The sequence below is a fragment of the Puma concolor genome, chromosome B3, assembly GCF_028749965.1.
Source record: "Puma concolor isolate L17-30 chromosome B3, mPumCon1.1.hap2, whole genome shotgun sequence".
Lineage (NCBI taxonomy): Eukaryota > Metazoa > Chordata > Mammalia > Carnivora > Felidae > Puma > Puma concolor.
Window position 1 is genome coordinate 144,176,656 of NC_141672.1, and position 16,093 is coordinate 144,192,748.

Here is a 16,093-nt window from a genome sequence, read left to right on the forward strand (position 1 = left end):
CCTCTTCCCCTTCCCCTATTAAGATGGTATATAAGCTCCAATTTTTAAAAAATGATTATATATTTCTGAGAGAGAGAGAGCATGAAAGCAGGGGAGGGGCAGAGAGAGGGGGACAGAGGATCTGAAGTGGGATCCAGGCTGACTGCTGACAGCAGTGAGCCTGATGTGGGGCTCGAACTCACAAACCCTGAGATGGTGACCTGAGCCAAAGTCAGATGCTCAACCAACTGAGCCACCCAGGCACCCCTAAGCCCCAATTTTAATAGGCCCTTTGAGCCACATTTTGATTAAATCTGTCTTTTGTCAGTTTAATTCACAGGCCCCCAAACATTAAATCTAACAGGGTGGAGGAAAAGTTTTTCTTCCCCAACATCACTTTATTCTTGGTATTCTTTTTATCCTTTTTTTTTTTTTTTTTTTTAATTTTTTTTTTTTTTCAACGTTTATTTATTTTTGGGACAGAGAGAGACAGAGCATGAACGGGGGAGGGGCAGAGAGAGAGGGAGACACAGAATCGGAAACAGGCTCCAGGCTCCGAACCATCAGCCCAGAGCCTGACGCGGGGCTCGAACTCACGGACCGCGAGATCATGACCTGGCTGAAGTCGGACGCTTAACCGACTGCGCCACCCAGGCGCCCCCTTTTTTTTTTTTTAAATAAGATTTGTTTTATTTTTAGAGGGTGAGTAAGCTGGGGAGAGAGGGGCAGAGGGAGGGAAGAGAGAGAAAGAGAGGGAGAGGGAGAGAAGGAGACGGAAGAGAGGGAGAGACAGAGAATCCCAAGCAGGCCCCATACACAACGTAGAGTCCAATGCTGGACTCGATCCCATGACCCTAGGATCCTAATCTGAGCTGAAATCAAGAGTCAGATGCTCAACCGATTAAGCCACTCAGGTGCCCCATACTCTTGGTATCCTTAAATCTCATAAAGCATCTCCTTTGGCATTCGGTGGACATTTTAATCTGAAAGCTTTTTATTTTTTACTCTTTCATTCAGGGAAATTTGATAATTCCTTCTAATTCTATTTCAAAAATTTTGTCAGACTTCACATCTCCTAAGAAGTGATCTATATTTTTTCTCATATTTTCCATGTATCTTTTTGCTCAAGTCTTAAAAGATTTTCTTGACTTTACCTTCCAACATTTCCACTAAATTTACTACGTCAATCACTTAGAATTTTTAACAGCTCTTTCTCATTCTTTGTTTCTTTCCCATAACATTCTATTATTACTTAAGTCTTTGTGAAGAAACTAAATTATGAGTTTGCCCTCCTTTCTCCCTAAAGCTACTACTTATTTTGTAAATTGTCTCTATACTCAGGGTCAAACACTTAACTTGGTTTCTCCTTTGACTATCCAGTTGTAGTTAACCTTCAGGGATCAGGTTAAACTTCTGAAGTGGTTTGCCCCCCGTTATTTTGTATCTATTTCCCCCTAAATCCCTCCAGTGAACAGAGATATCCAGTTTGCAGGTTTGCTTTAGGCTGGGTGGTCCCCAAATGCCGCTTGGGGGCTCTGGCCCCTAACTCAGCTGCCTTTCTATTCCTCGGGCACTTGATTTTTGTTTTGGAATCCATTCCAGGCTGGCATTTGATGGAGTTCTTTCGTGGGCCGACTTTAACTGCCCCCTCCTGTTTGTGGCTCCTCTGCTTACACTCCCACCCCCAGGACCTGGAGACTCAGTCTGAGGCCTCCTGATAATGGGAGTTCTGCCTGGTTGAGAGCCCTCCTCGTCTAAGACTCTCTCCTTCATTAATTTTGCACGGTGGCTTATTGTATTTCATTCCGTTCGTCAACATGCTTCCATTCGTTCCCTAAAAGATTTGAAAAATCTTGAATCTGATGATGGGCTCTCTCTGGTTACCGATGCCCTTGTGAATCAAATCCCCATTTTATTTCCACACTATTATTTTGACAGGGCCTCAAAACAAACAAAAAAAAGAAGACAGATACTTCTGCCCAGGCTGCCGTCCGGAAATGGAAGTCACTCAACAGGTGACTCTCCAAGCAAGTTACAGTCCATTCATTCAGATGAGGTTGTATATGCGTTAATATTTTCTTTGTATCTATTTTTATTATTCCTATTGTTTTTATTGGTGTATCGTTGACATACAACGTTATATCAGTTTTGGGGGTACAACATAGTGATTCAACAACTATACACATTATGCTCCGCCCGCCATGACACCGACTGACACCACACGATGTTCTTACAACAGTATTGCCTACATTTCCTGTGCTGTGTTTCTCGTTCCCGTGACATCTGCATTTTCTAACTGTAAGTTTGTACCTCTTAATCCCCTGTACCCACTTTGCCCTATTACTTGCTTCTCTGAATGTGAAAACCTCACCTTAGTAACATATAAATTCTACACAAATAATTGTTATCATTCATAAAAGCTGATTTTCTTTTGTTACTCAAGAAGTTTTATTCTGAAATCCTTAAGTTCTACAAGACAGACAAAAGAGATTTTTTTCCACGTACTTGAGATGATTTCTGTAGATGTTCAATTTCAACTGCTGTAACTGCAACTATAAAACAGAGAACTCACCCAAGAAAATGTCGACCAGCATATTCATAGTAAATCTCCCAGAAGGACCTGCAGGGGGTTTGTTTCGTGTTCCTTGTGCTGAACTATGTTCTTGAACAAATCTTACAATATCTTTTACATCATCAGTCACATCTCTTGTCTTACAATCCTATGAATAAAAAGAGATTACTTTCGGTGTAATTAAGATGATAACCTAGACTGCTAGGGTTTAATAGTAACAACGGTAGTCTCACAACAAACCGTTTCCACACCAAAACCAAGACCAAAACCCAAGTTCCAAGTGTTCTTTCTTTTCTAAGTTCTTACACTGACCCTGTGTCTAGAACAATTAGCACTCCACTATGTATGTTTTATTGCTGTGTTACAGACATACCTCTCATCTTTCAATTACCCGATAGCATGCTGTGGGTGGGACTGTTGTCTCCTTCTTTTCAAACCCCTCATACCTTCTAGAACAGTGCTCTGGCATTTACTTGGCTGGTGACCTCTGATCACTTTTGGGGCTTTGATGGCACAGTCAACCCTTTTAATGGTCTCGTCAGTTTGCTCCCTCCTTCTCCTCACTGGTCTCCCAATGTGGCCTACTTTTTTAAGCCCCCATTACCACAGGACCTGTCTGCTTTCATCTATCCTGGCTCTGTAAACTCACAGTACTAACCACCTGCTGTTCTCAAAAGTGGCATCATGCTTCTGGCCTCTATCTATGCAGCCCCCTTACCTTCTAACTCTTGTTCATCTGCTGCAGTCTAACAACCTCAAGACAAACAGGTTTCTTGTCTTATTCTAAAAATTGGTGGTGATTCTGAGGCTCTGTCTGGGACCGTCATGAAACAGGGCCCTGTCCTCCCCTCCCACACCATGCCTGCCTTGATTCTTGGTGACTCAGCAGACAGATGATCCCCCACACCTTGGCCTCTGGCATCCTGATCTCCTCTGCCCTAGTGACCCTGTCCTCTGTGAATGCCAGCTGCTCACGTCCATGGTCATGCCCACCACCTTGGCCTCACTAATAACGGCAACCCCTTCCTTCTACGACTGCCACCTCACGCCATCTAGTACATTCTGAGCCTAACAATCCACCGGGCCTGCCCATCCACGGGTTCCCATCAGATGATCTCTTGACTCAGCCTAAATTCCACAGCGGTCATTACAATACTACCGGTCCACATAACTTCAACTCCCTGGCCTTTCCGCATTCACATTCACTGCTTGACACACAGTAGATCCAATTCTTCACCACTCCATGCCTGTACCTCAGTAGCTGAGAAACTACTTGGCTGGAGAAACACATGCAACCACGCTGAATGTCTGCGCTTTCAGCAAATGGCCACAGACCTCAGGGGGACCCTGACCGCGGCCAGGTGATCATCATACATCCCCAGTCTATCACTCCTCTGCTCTCTTAGAGCAGGAGTCGGCATACTGTGGCCTACGAGCTGGATGCCGGTTTCTATAAATCAAATTTTACCGGAACATAGCCATGGAAAATCGATGTATTTATTGTATATGTCTGCTTTGGGGCTAAGAGAGCAGAGCTGGGCACCTGTGACAGAGACCCTGATACCGAGGCGCACAAAGCCTGACGGATTTCCTCTGGCCCTTTTAAGATAAAGTTTGCCGAACTGTCCTAGCCGGCCACTTCCCATTCTGCTTGCTCTTCAATCACTCTCTTATCCTGGCCGCTGCCGACCTTGCCTGCTTCTTCACTGAGAAAACTGAAGCAGCCGGAAGAGAGCTTTTGCAGATTCCTTCACAACATCGATCACTGGCGCCAGTCCTGCATGGCCTTCTCTTTCCTCCTGCTATTCCAGATGAACTCTCTAGGTTCCTGCCTAAAGCCAATCTCTCGACTTGCACATTAGACAACCCCCCCGTCTATTCAAGGACACTGCTCCAGCGGTTCTCTCCTCTCTCCTCACGTGTCAACGTTTCATCCTGGACAAGTGCATTCCTATCAGTGCAGCCACGGGCTGCTTCCCCTGCCAGCTGCTGCTTCGTTTCTCTGCTCATCCTTGAAGCACAACTGGTAAGAGTTCTCTATATTCACCGTCTCCAGTTTTGCCCCCATCTACCGAAACTGGTCAAACAAATGCAAGCCGCCTCGATTCCCGTGGAGCTAAATCCAGTGGCACCTTCCTGGTCCCTTCCCTGCTTAGCTTAGCGGCAGGGTTTGAGTGGCTCGCACACCCCCCTTTCTGAACCACTTTCTGGGCATATTTTTGGTTTTCCTATGACCTTGCTACTTCTCTTTCTTGGTCGCCTTTCCTTGCTCCTCCTCTTCTCCTTAACCTCTTAATGTCCCAGGGCTCAGAGGTTTGGTTTTCTTCTCTTCGGTCTAAACTTAAATCCTGGAAGATTTCATCTGTGCACGTGGCTTCGAATACCACCTATATGCCCAAATCCCTATGTACCACAAGCCTCTTTCCAGAATTCCTCAATTAACAGACACACCTAACTCAATACACCATAAACCTAACTGATCCATCCTGCCAAATGTCCTCCCCCAAACATCCTGGTTGGGGTGGGGGGGAGGGTCACACCACGCCTCCAGTTACTCGGCCCTCCATTCGCTGCTCTGGCCTGCCTTTTCCTTTCCCCTTGACTCTTGGCCCTGCTCAGCTACACGGGCTCCCCCACTATCCCCCCAATGCACAGGTATGCCCCCCCGCCCCACCTTGGGGCCAAGAATGCCCACATCCAGGGAACTGCATCTTTGCAATAAGACCTCCCTGGGCCACCTTACCCAATACCGCATTGTGCCCCCCACCCGCCACTCCTGACTCCTTATACTGCTGTGCTTGACACGCACTTATGCTTTTGTATTCAGCTTCCCTCTGCTAGAACGTAAGCCCCACAAGGGCAAGGATGCTTATATCCTGTTCAGTGATGCATCCCAAACTCCTAGAACAGCGCCTGACACAGAGCAGGCACTCAACAAATATTTGCTAAACGAGAAGTGATAGGCAGCATCTACAGGGGAGGGCTGGGGGCAGGCTGAGGCAGGGGCGGTGGGGGGTGGGGGGGTGGGGGATGGCTGCCGATCCATGATTCCACCCTAAGGGAGGGTATATTACCCTCTGCTCTGGCCAGCACTGCAGATCTTTGTAACTACTTTATTCTTCACATGGTATCACGATTATGTGAATCCACGTCTGTCTGTCCCCCTCCAGTCTATGAACTGGCCCACACCATGTTCATCTGGGAATCCCTAGCACCTTGCAGACGTTTCTTTTTTTTTTTTTTTTTTTTTAATTTTTTTAACGTTTATTCATTTTTGAGAGACAGAGACAGAGCATAAGTGAGGGGAGGGGCAGAGAGAGAGGGAGACACAGAATCCCAAGCAGGCTCCAGCCTCCGAGCTGTCAGCACAGAGCCCGACGCGGGGCTGGCTCTCGTGAACCACGAGATCATGACCTGAACCGAAGTTGGACGCTCAACTGACTGAGCCACCCGGGAGCCCACCAACATTTCAAATAATGTGAAAATGCTCTGTTAAGTACAGAGACATTAAAACACAGAATCACCATGATAGGTAAAATAAAGTACCCGATGAATGAGTTTAACAACTTCTCACAGTTATTTTTAGGACAGACAATAGCAAACTCATCTAGAAGCTACTGCTATTCATTCTTTATAGGTTTTAAATAACCAATTTATAGAATAACGTAATTGACCTGATTCAAATGCACGGTCCACTAGTTAGTATAACTCTTTCGAAAAAGAGTTCTTCCAATATAAATTGAAATTTGATTTAAATATTCTACCTGTACATGTCAGATCTTTTTGGGTTATCTACAGATTAACGGTATTTCTAAAATATTCTGTAACCTTTGGTACACATCTATAACCTTAGCATTTTGGACAGGTCCAGTAAACTTTTCATAGGCTTCTAATTTGAAAACTATTCCACAGAATTACTACTAAATGTTTCTATTCCAAATTACTATGGGGAAGAAGCCACCTTCCCCAGTTCAGTCCCCAAGGGCCCACGTATGGTAACCTAACTTGGCTAAATTAAGAAAGAAAAAACAAAACAAAACAAAACAAAAAAAAAAAAAAAAAAAAAAAGAAAGAAAAAACAAAGTCCTAGCAATTTCCTGAATTACAAAGAATTTAAAACTTTCTCATTTTACCTTGGTTTTACAGCAATTATCACAAGAAACATCTGGGTATTTCTTACAAAAATCAGGATTAAATCCATTTTCACCAAAGTAAGCTAAAAGCTGTATTCTCCTGCATTCTGTTATATTTTCACAGTAGTGCACCATACTATACAAATTGTTGAAGTGAGTCTCTCTTGTATGACGGTTTCCATCCTTCTCCACTGAAAGAGGTGAAGCACATAGTAAAGACACTTCTTAGAGTAGAAAAATAGAAGAAAACACTACCAAAATGTTTAGAATAGATTAATATAATTTTAAATCTTAAATGAAAGAAAATTACTAGTAGCCATTATATATCAACATAACATCATTCTATATTATAATCAACTGAATGTTTATCCCTCAAATTTTTAGTTTTATAGGAATAAATGAAGATTGTCATCAAGAGTGGCTGAACAATTTTTTTTAAATCTTCGTTGTTCCCAACAATGAAAATCTGACTGAACTTTACTGTACTTATCAGACACTCATGTACTTGACTGCACGTCCAAAGTCAGCAGAGCATGGATGGAACTATGGTAGCGGGCCGCACGCCTCCCTGGGCATCTGGGATGGAAGCAGTTAAGCCAGTGGCTCCAGAACCGTGCTGAGGAGCCCCGGGGTGCTGCGGTGAATACTGCGGGGTATTTTAAATGTCAGGGAAACACAGAAGTACCTAACATCTCCTGGCACCCCACAAAATGCTAGTCTGCAGGGCCGCCCCATGTTCATCTCTGTGAAACTGAAGTGTTGGAGGCTGTTGGGATAAAAACAAGTACCTCCAGAAAACCCGTGTGAAACAGGAAGTAAGGGTAGCAACATCTAATCTAATTTCAAGGTTTGAGAATGACGCACACATACTTACCATTGGCAAGCAACTGCGGTTAGTTAAGAAAGAAAATAAAACTTGTTTTTCTAGTTTACGAGTACTATTTTTTTCCAAAATGTTGCTAAGTGTTTAAGACTTCAAATGCTTATTAAACTGTTTGGACCTAACTTAATACAGGTTCTGTTTAAAAACACACGTGGACACACTGAGTTTAAAAGTTTCATTTTTTCACTGAGAATCGTCTTGTTACATAGAGTGCAAGGGGCGTGGGCTTTGGGGGTCAGGCAGACCTGGGCCCCGACAGGGCGCTGCCGCTTACCGGCTCGCATCTCACGTCCTCGTCCGTGAAATGAGGGGAGAAATGGCAGCCCCTGTCAGGCTTGTCGTGCAGCCTGAGCGAAGGGATATAATCAAGCAGCGAAGGTGGCGGCGAAGGGGTGCCAAGCGATGCCCCCTGTCAGTATCGCTACCACTGTCCTTCCACTTGCCCCCCACCCTACTGCTGCTGCTGCTCATGGGGGCTCCCGGGGGCAAGTTACAAAACCTTAATGAAGCTCCCTTTTTTCATCGGACAAACTCTGCCTCAAAAGCCAGGGACTATGAGCAAAAAAGGTGATACAATATTTGGCACGGTGCCTGGTAAGTGTCACATCCCATATGTAGTATCTCTGGCGGGGTCCGTTCAAAAGCAGTCTCAAAATGAAAACTTACTTAGGAAATACATTTAACTAGCACAACGTAATAGAAAGATGGGCAGAGGGCATAACAAAACTCTAAAATACGTATCCGCTTTGACCTGGCAAGTCTAAGTCTGGAAACGTATCCTATGCACACAAGCGCACAAACGCCCAAAGATACCCGTACAAAAATGCTCGATGTTGCACTGCTGATAACGTGAAAACCAAGAAATAATCTAGGTCTCTATTCAAAGAGGACTGGTTAAGTAGACCTGGAATAAACCGTACTAGGGAATTCTAGGTAGTCAAACCACATGTGGCTACATCTTAGCGTAGAATGAAAACAGTAAGGTCACTGTACGTCTACGTAGGACAGGCACATCCCACTCACATTGCAAAATACATGCATTTGGCAGGGGTAAACAGCAAATACAAAATACTGCTTATCTCTGATGGGGGGTTGAGATAGGAGAGGGACATACGGGGGGTTTTATTTCTTAACCTGGTGGTACATGAGCGTTCGTTACTCCTTCCATTCTACCATTCTGCGTGTTTGAAATATGTGTTACATGCAAGGACGCATGCAGAGATTGAATCTGGAAGGACAAAGGAAACCAACAGCTGGGGTTCCTTCCTAGAGTAGAACTGTATACAAGCATGCTTTGGAAATTTTCTGCCTCATGCACGTCCATATACACACGCCTGCATCTTTTGAGTTTTACATGACAAGCGTGTAATACTTGTGCAATAAAAGTGAACTGAAGTAAAATTTCCATATCTACATAAACACTTCGAGTTTTCTACGACTATTTGAAGGAAACTGGACCAGAAGTACCATAATAGCAGGAGGAGATTACTATCACGAGGCTGAAAAGGACAGGATGTCTCTACAACGGGGCTTGACTTACTCAAGATGAGTCTCTTCAGTCTGGTCACATCATGATAGGTATAGAACAGCAGACAGTGAGATATTTCCCCATCTCTCCCCGCTCTGCCCGATTCCTGGTAGTAACCCTCCACAGATTTAGGGAGAGACGCGTGGATCACAAATCGCACGTCGGGTTTGTCAATCCCCATTCCGAATGCTATTGTTGCACAGATAACCTGATGGGAGAGCAAAAGCCTGTTAGACTCATTACAGACTTAAAGACACATTTTAATCACAGATGCCTGTAAAAGCTCTATCCTCTATTTTACTTTAAAATGCACTCTATACAACTATCTAGTTTCTTTTTTTTTTCTTTTTCTCTTTCTCTTTCCTTCCTTCCTTCCTTCTTTCTTTTTCTCCTTCCTTCCTTCCTTTCTTCTCCTATCGGTAGAGAATCATTTATTTCAAGAGAAACTGAGATAATAAGGACTGGAGACAGGAGAGCATGAGACAAATACATGAGTGGAGAAACAGGTGAGGGCAAGCGTATGTGTGTGGGTACCTTTAGGGTAAAAAATAAGTACTTCTGTTCTTACGGGAAGTGATTTCCTATCTTACTTGTATATCAAAATCAACATAAATATACTAGCCAATGTTCAGAAGGATTCTGTAACATCTTAAGGACTAAAGAGAAGCACAATATAAATTTTCAAAAATCCCGCTGGGTAAAGTGACCCCAGTCATCTTGACTGCTCTGGGGTTTGCAAGGAACAGACATTTAAGCATCCCTGCTCATTGCGGTCGTCAGCGTTGTCTTCTACTTGGGGGTGGGGTATTTTCTACCCAAGTCAGCACTCTTCTCCGCTGGGACGCTAAACAAACACACGTCCGAAGGACTCCAGGAAAATGGCACAGCTGGGTTCAGGTGCTGTTTCACGATGTGCTTTTTTCTTCAACTTTGACAGTAGTGAATGCGCTAAATGTCTTGATAGAGAAGGTCACGTTTGGGAATATTCTTGGGATCAGCAAGACTTTGGACAATAAGCTTTCCCCTCACTGCTCCTCGATAAATTACTTCAACCACATCTATGAAGTCTTGCTTGGTTTTGAAACTTCCCACAAACTTAGTGTGATCAGGAGACCCCTAATTCACTTTCATGTGCTGCCCATCGAAGAAGAACACAGTAGATGGAATATAACTGATGTCAAAATAGTGCGTGTAAACGGGAGTTCGGTCCACATCTACCAGATACATGGCAGCCATTCTACTCAGGTCAGAAGACGTCTTAGAAGGAATACCATCTGGCTGCAGACAGACAGGATGCTCATCTCTCCCAAACCTGAACCAACGCCTTCTCTGCAGTACTTTTTATTGCTTGGTCTACTTCTTTTTTCTAGTTAGCTTGGGCAACAGGAAGCTCACCTCGATATGATCCAAATATTTATCCTCACCGTCACTCTTTATTTGTGCAAGGCACCTCCTTCTCTTCCACTCGAGGACTGTCCTCAACCCCAACCACTTCTCCAAAAGGTTGGTACACTGGCAGTTCCCTTCTTCTACACCAAAAGCAGCGACCCTAACTCAAAGTAACCCAGGGGTTACTGCCTCCCAACTCTGGCAGACCACTTAAAAAAATGTATAACAACAATCTAGTTTCTTAAGTTGGTCCCATTATTTTGCATGACTAATGTGAGATCTTCATATTGATAATTTGCAATTACTACTGAGACCCAAAAAGGTAAAGAGGCTCGTGTGGTGGGATGGCAGGCACTTTCTCATGGATTTGGTATTGTCACATAAGGGGCCAGACTCAAGAGCAGTCAGCACTCCGAACGTGCTGCCACATCTAGTTCTCTTATGTTGTTGTTTTTTTTTTTTTTTAATTTTTTTTCAACGTTTATTTATTTTTGGGACAGAGAGAGACAGAGCATGAACGGGCGAGGGGCAGAGAGAGAGGGAGACACAGAATCGGAAACAGGCTCCAGGCTCTGAGCCATCAGCCCAGAGCCCGACGCGGGGCTCGAACTCAGGGACCGTGAGATCGTGACCTGGTTGAAGTCGGACGCTTAACCGACTGCGCCACCCAGGCGCCCCTGTTGTTTTTTTTTTTTAATTTTAATTTTTTTTAATGTTTATTTTTGAGAGCGACAAAAAACAAGTGGGGGAGGGGCAGAGATGGAGGGAGACACAGAATCCGAAGCAGGCTCCAGGCTCTAAGCTGACAGCACAGAGCCCAATGCGGGGCTCCAACCCACGAGCCGTGAGATCCTGACCTGAGCTGAAGTCAGATGCTTACCCGATTGAACCACCCAGGTGCCCCTCTCTTATGTTTTTGATATGGAGGTATGAGGGGCACTGCCCACACAGCCATAGCACCGAGGTCATGGTCATGATCGGGTCGCTCAGGAGCTCCAGGGTGATGACCACTGCTAGTGCCTCTGATGCTTCAGGAACCGTGGCAATGTCACCTGTGCCCGTGTTTACCATCTGTTTTTCCCTAGTGGGAGCAGCTGATCAATCACACACCAGCTTCTTTTCCTCAACAGCTGATTTCAAAGTAAAAACTTGTGAAATTTTTATTGGAACTCACATGAGTAAAAGTCTGACAGTTGCTTATATTAGGGGGGAAAAAAAAGACTGGAGACCATGCATCGTGGCTGATGCAAATTACTTAGGAAAACCAAGGTGACAGTTGAACTTCAGGAGCTTCATAAATTGATTTTTAGTAAAAAAACCATTTTCAAGAATAACCATGGCAGTTGCAAATTTAGGGCTTATTAACCCAAAAACATTACATCTCCAGGCAAAATTATATTATACAAATAAAGCTGCGAGACCAGTATTTCAAAAGCAACCAAACTACCTGGTAGCCAGACTGAGGCCGATGACATGATTTCGGTCACTGGGCACCAGGGAGAGGAACGGCACGCGGTGGAGTAGGCTGATAGCAAACGGGCGTGTTTGTCCACACTGGTGACGGCTGCGGCCTGAACTACAGGCTAGTCGTCCCCCCAGATTTATGGCACTTTTATTGAAGGAAATGTCCTTGGAGAGAGAAAGTCTGCCGGAGCCTCTAGTGGCTGAGAGCAGGTGGGGAGGCTGTGCAGAGTGGGGTGGCAGCCCACAGGCCCACAGGGCATGGCCTGCGGCGGTCCCACAAGTAGGGGGGCTCCCAAGGGCAAGTCTCCCAAGGGCAAGGTCTGCTGAGGTCGAGGGGTGGGCCAGGGGCAGTCTGCAGGCTCCCAGGGAGGTGACCCTGAAGCCAACTTCCCCTGAAAGCCTTTAGCCTTGTCACTGGGAAAACTGGCTTAGTCGAGCTGTTACTTCCTTCTTTATTTCTGTGTTGCTCTTAAAACGCCAGACTATAATAATTTCTTTGTGAAGAAAAACAATGAAGTTTTTATTCTATCTCACAAATCTAACAAGATCAAGGTTGTCCAGTGACTGTATTATTATACCTGGATGGTAAGGATTAGCTAGTCTGAAAACAAACAAAAACTCACCAATTTTTTAAAACCATATTTTTGATCAAAGTGTTTTATGTACATATATACAAATATGTTATCTGTATGCATGTGTACTGTGGAATATTTATACTATACGTAGAGATTTAAAGAACTTGAAAATATTTGGCTTTTTTCTCATCTATTTTTCTATTCAATTTTCTTTTCTTTTTTTTTTTATTAAAAAAAATGTTTATTTACTTTTGAGAGAGAGAGTGAGTGTGAGTGAGCGAGGGAGGGGCAGAGAGAGGGAGACAGAGAATCCCAAGCAGGCTCCAGGCTCTGAGCTGTCAGCACAGAGCCCGACACGGGGCTCGAACTCACGAACTGTGAGATCATGACCTGAGCTGGAGTCAGATGCTTAACTGACTGAGCCACCCAGGTGTTCTTCAATTTTCTTTTTTATGGTTGAGATCTCACACTTCTGGATTCTATTTGTCCCTACGTTTTTCCATCGTTGACATTTGAACATTTTCAAATCATTATGAAATTCTTCACAAACCATTTTCAATGTCAGGAATGCTCTATAATGTACCCAGTCACTCTCTCAGGACATTTAGGCTGTTTATATAACACTATCATACAGTTAACAACATTGCAATAATCTTGTATGGTGAGAAGTGGTAAGTACAATTGTCAAATCACTGTGCTGAAGTGAAAGTAATATAATATTGTCTGTCAGCTATCCTTCAATTAAAAAACAACAACAACAAAAAAGTAAAAAAACAGCCATGTAAATTCCATGCCCATATTTCAGATCTGAGGCTCTTGTACAGTCTACAGTATTTTTTTCCAGAAAGGCTCTCAGGAGCACTGTAGGAAATTGCCCCTTACAGCATCGACCCCAACAGTTAATAGAAGTCTGCTAATACTAGAGGTGAAAATGGTCGCTCACTGTTTTTAAATTTGGATTTAATAATTAGCAAAGTTGCACTTTGGAATACATTTGTGCCTAGACTTTGCTGGCTCCTTTTTTCATTTTTTATTAAAAAAAATTTAAGTTTATTTATTTATTGAGAGAGTGCGTGTGTGAGTGAGGGAGGGGCAGAGAGAGAGGAAGGAGAGAGAGAATCCCAAGCAGGCTCCTCACTGTCAGTACAGAGCCGGATGCAGGGCTCGAAACTGGGAATCATGAGATCGTGATTTGAGCCGAAGTCAAGAGTCGGATGCTTACCTGACTGAGCCACCAAAGCACCCTCAGCTCCTTTTCGATGTCTCTTGATAGCGTGGGGTAATTTACTATTTGAGATTCATGTCTTTATCAAAGTTTTACACGCTCTATGGGATGTTTTATTTGCTGAAGACATTATTTCCCCAGTTTGCTGTTGCCTTTAATTTTGCTCACCAACACACAAGTGTTTAGGTATTTAGGTTTTTAATCATTTCTATCAATTCCTTCCTTTTGAGCTCTTTTTAAGCTCAGGTTCTCTTCCAGCCAGGGCTCCTACGTTTAAAAATACCAATAGCTTTACTTACCTGTGATTTTGATAGGAGGATCCAAAACAATCCCTCCCAGCAGGTAAGTGGTACCTCTGGTTGGATCACCCTCCTTTTTTAATTTTTCAGTGCCTTCCTTGCCACACGCTATTTTTACACATTTTCCAGGTGAATTCTGGATTTCTGTGTCACTGATGTGTCTGTGATGTACTGCAAAGCCAGTGTTCATGTGTTTTCCTTTTCTTGCCAAGTTCCTTCGGTTATTTAAACTGGGATATTCTTCCAGGCAAACTTTAGAAAAAGTTTATCAAAGGAATAAAAAAAAAAAAAAAACCCACTGGAATTTTGCTGAAATATACAAGTTAGGGAGGACTGGCATCTGTGATTACTTCACTGACGATAAGGCAGTGATCCACTTTCTGGACTTCACAATCTGAAAGTGCCCTTCCGTTGTGTTCAACACACATGACAATGAGCAGGCTGTGAAATTCTTCAGTCCCAGGCTTCCCTTCTCTGATTCTGAAGACCGCGTGTCCTGCTTCTGTTATTTAGTGAAACAGTCTCAGGTCTGTCTGGTTTCTGTAGAGTATCTTATTTCTTTATCTTGGTGAATGTAATTTCTTTTAGCCCTTCGTTAATCGGTGAACTATGTCTACATTTACCTTTTCCCCCAGTGACACGGAAATAAAGCTTTTAAATTCGTTAAATATTTCTTATGTACTCATTTAGAACACATCTGCCTGTTGTATCTGTATCCCAACTATCCTGATTTCCTTCTTGGACACACTGATTATTCTTAGGCGGATGCCCTGACACCAACAAATACCATTTTCCTTTTTTCCCCTAATTTTAATCTGTTTTCTTTCCTTCACATTTTTAAGTTATTCGTTACCTGATTGATGCAAATGTCTGCACTGATCTGAACCATTTGTGTCCTGATACATAATTCTATTTGTTTTGCCTTTCGTGCATTTTCTTATCTGGATAAATTTCATTTTTATTTGTGCCTTCATCTCAGCCTGTAATCTTCCTATGGTAGAGTGCTTCTGGTTCATATAAGTCAAGTCTTCTGACATCTTTCCAAGGACACTAGGCTAATATACTCTAAGATTTCTTCTGTTTTCCGTTAGAAAATACTTTTGAGAGATGTTTTTCCTCTAAATCTTCAGGGTAATTTCCCTTTTTGTGACCTGAAAACTTCATAGGCTGAAAAAGTTATTTAGTTGTTTTCCTCAAAGTCATCGATGTTACTGAGAAAGATCTATCCAAGGCCGGCACCTGCTGCTATAGGAGATGCCTAGAGTGTTCTTAGTTGTCTTCCTCTTGATCCACTTGGGTGATAAATCGGTCATCTCAGAAATCTCAACACCATTAGTTATTATGGAAATGCAAATTAAAATCACAATGAGATGCCACTTCACATCCCCTAGGATGGCTACAGTAAAAAAGACAATAATGGGTAATAATAATAAGGCAGAGACACTGGAACCTCACACGTTGCTGCTCAAACTGTAAAATTCTGTAGCTGCTTTTGAAACAGTTTGGTAGTTCCTCAAAAAGCTAAACGTAGAGTTACCGTACGACTAAGCAATCCCATTCCTAGGTACCCACCTGAGAGAACTGAAAACGTGTTCACACAAAAACACGTACACAGATGTTCACAGAAGCATTACATTATGCGCCAATAGCCAAAAAGTGGGTGCAACCAAATGTCTACCAACTGATGGATGGATGACAAACTGGGCTATATCCCTACCATGGAAGCTACCTGGCCACAAAAGAAATAACGTACGGATACATGCTGCAATGTGGATAAATCTTAAAAACATTATGCTAAATAAATCAGTCACAAAAGAACACATACTGTATGATTTCACTCGCGTGAAATGTCCAGAACAGGAAAACCTATAGAGACAGACTAGCAGTGGTTAGGTTAGTGGTTGCCAGGGGCTGGGGGGTTGGTGGAATGGGGAGTGGCTGCTAATGGGTATGGAGTTTATTTTGGGGATGATGAAATACTCTGGAATTAGTGGTGGTGGTTGCACAACCTTGTGAATATACTAAAAACCACTGACTTGTAAACTC

At 43.4% G+C, this 16,093-nt stretch overlaps 1 protein-coding gene and 1 pseudogene across 5 annotated transcripts in view; both read right to left on the reverse strand.

Annotated features, from left to right (window-relative positions):
• The window catches only part of BLM (BLM RecQ like helicase), a 91,493-nt gene that overhangs the window by 13,729 nt on the left and 61,671 nt on the right, over window positions 1–16,093 (reverse strand). For all 5 annotated transcript variants that reach the window (XM_025918915.2, XM_086711618.1, XM_086711619.1 and 2 more), the window contains 3 exons: window positions 9,108–9,303; window positions 6,685–6,875; window positions 2,552–2,699 (listed from right to left, as the gene is read on the reverse strand). In XM_025918915.2, coding sequence (XP_025774700.1) covers window positions 2,552–2,699; window positions 6,685–6,875; window positions 9,108–9,303 — 535 coding nt within the window. The remainder of the gene's footprint in view (window positions 1–2,551; window positions 2,700–6,684; window positions 6,876–9,107; window positions 9,304–16,093) is intronic.
• Window positions 9,493–10,953, reverse strand: LOC112856123 (thioredoxin-like protein 4B pseudogene; annotated as a pseudogene).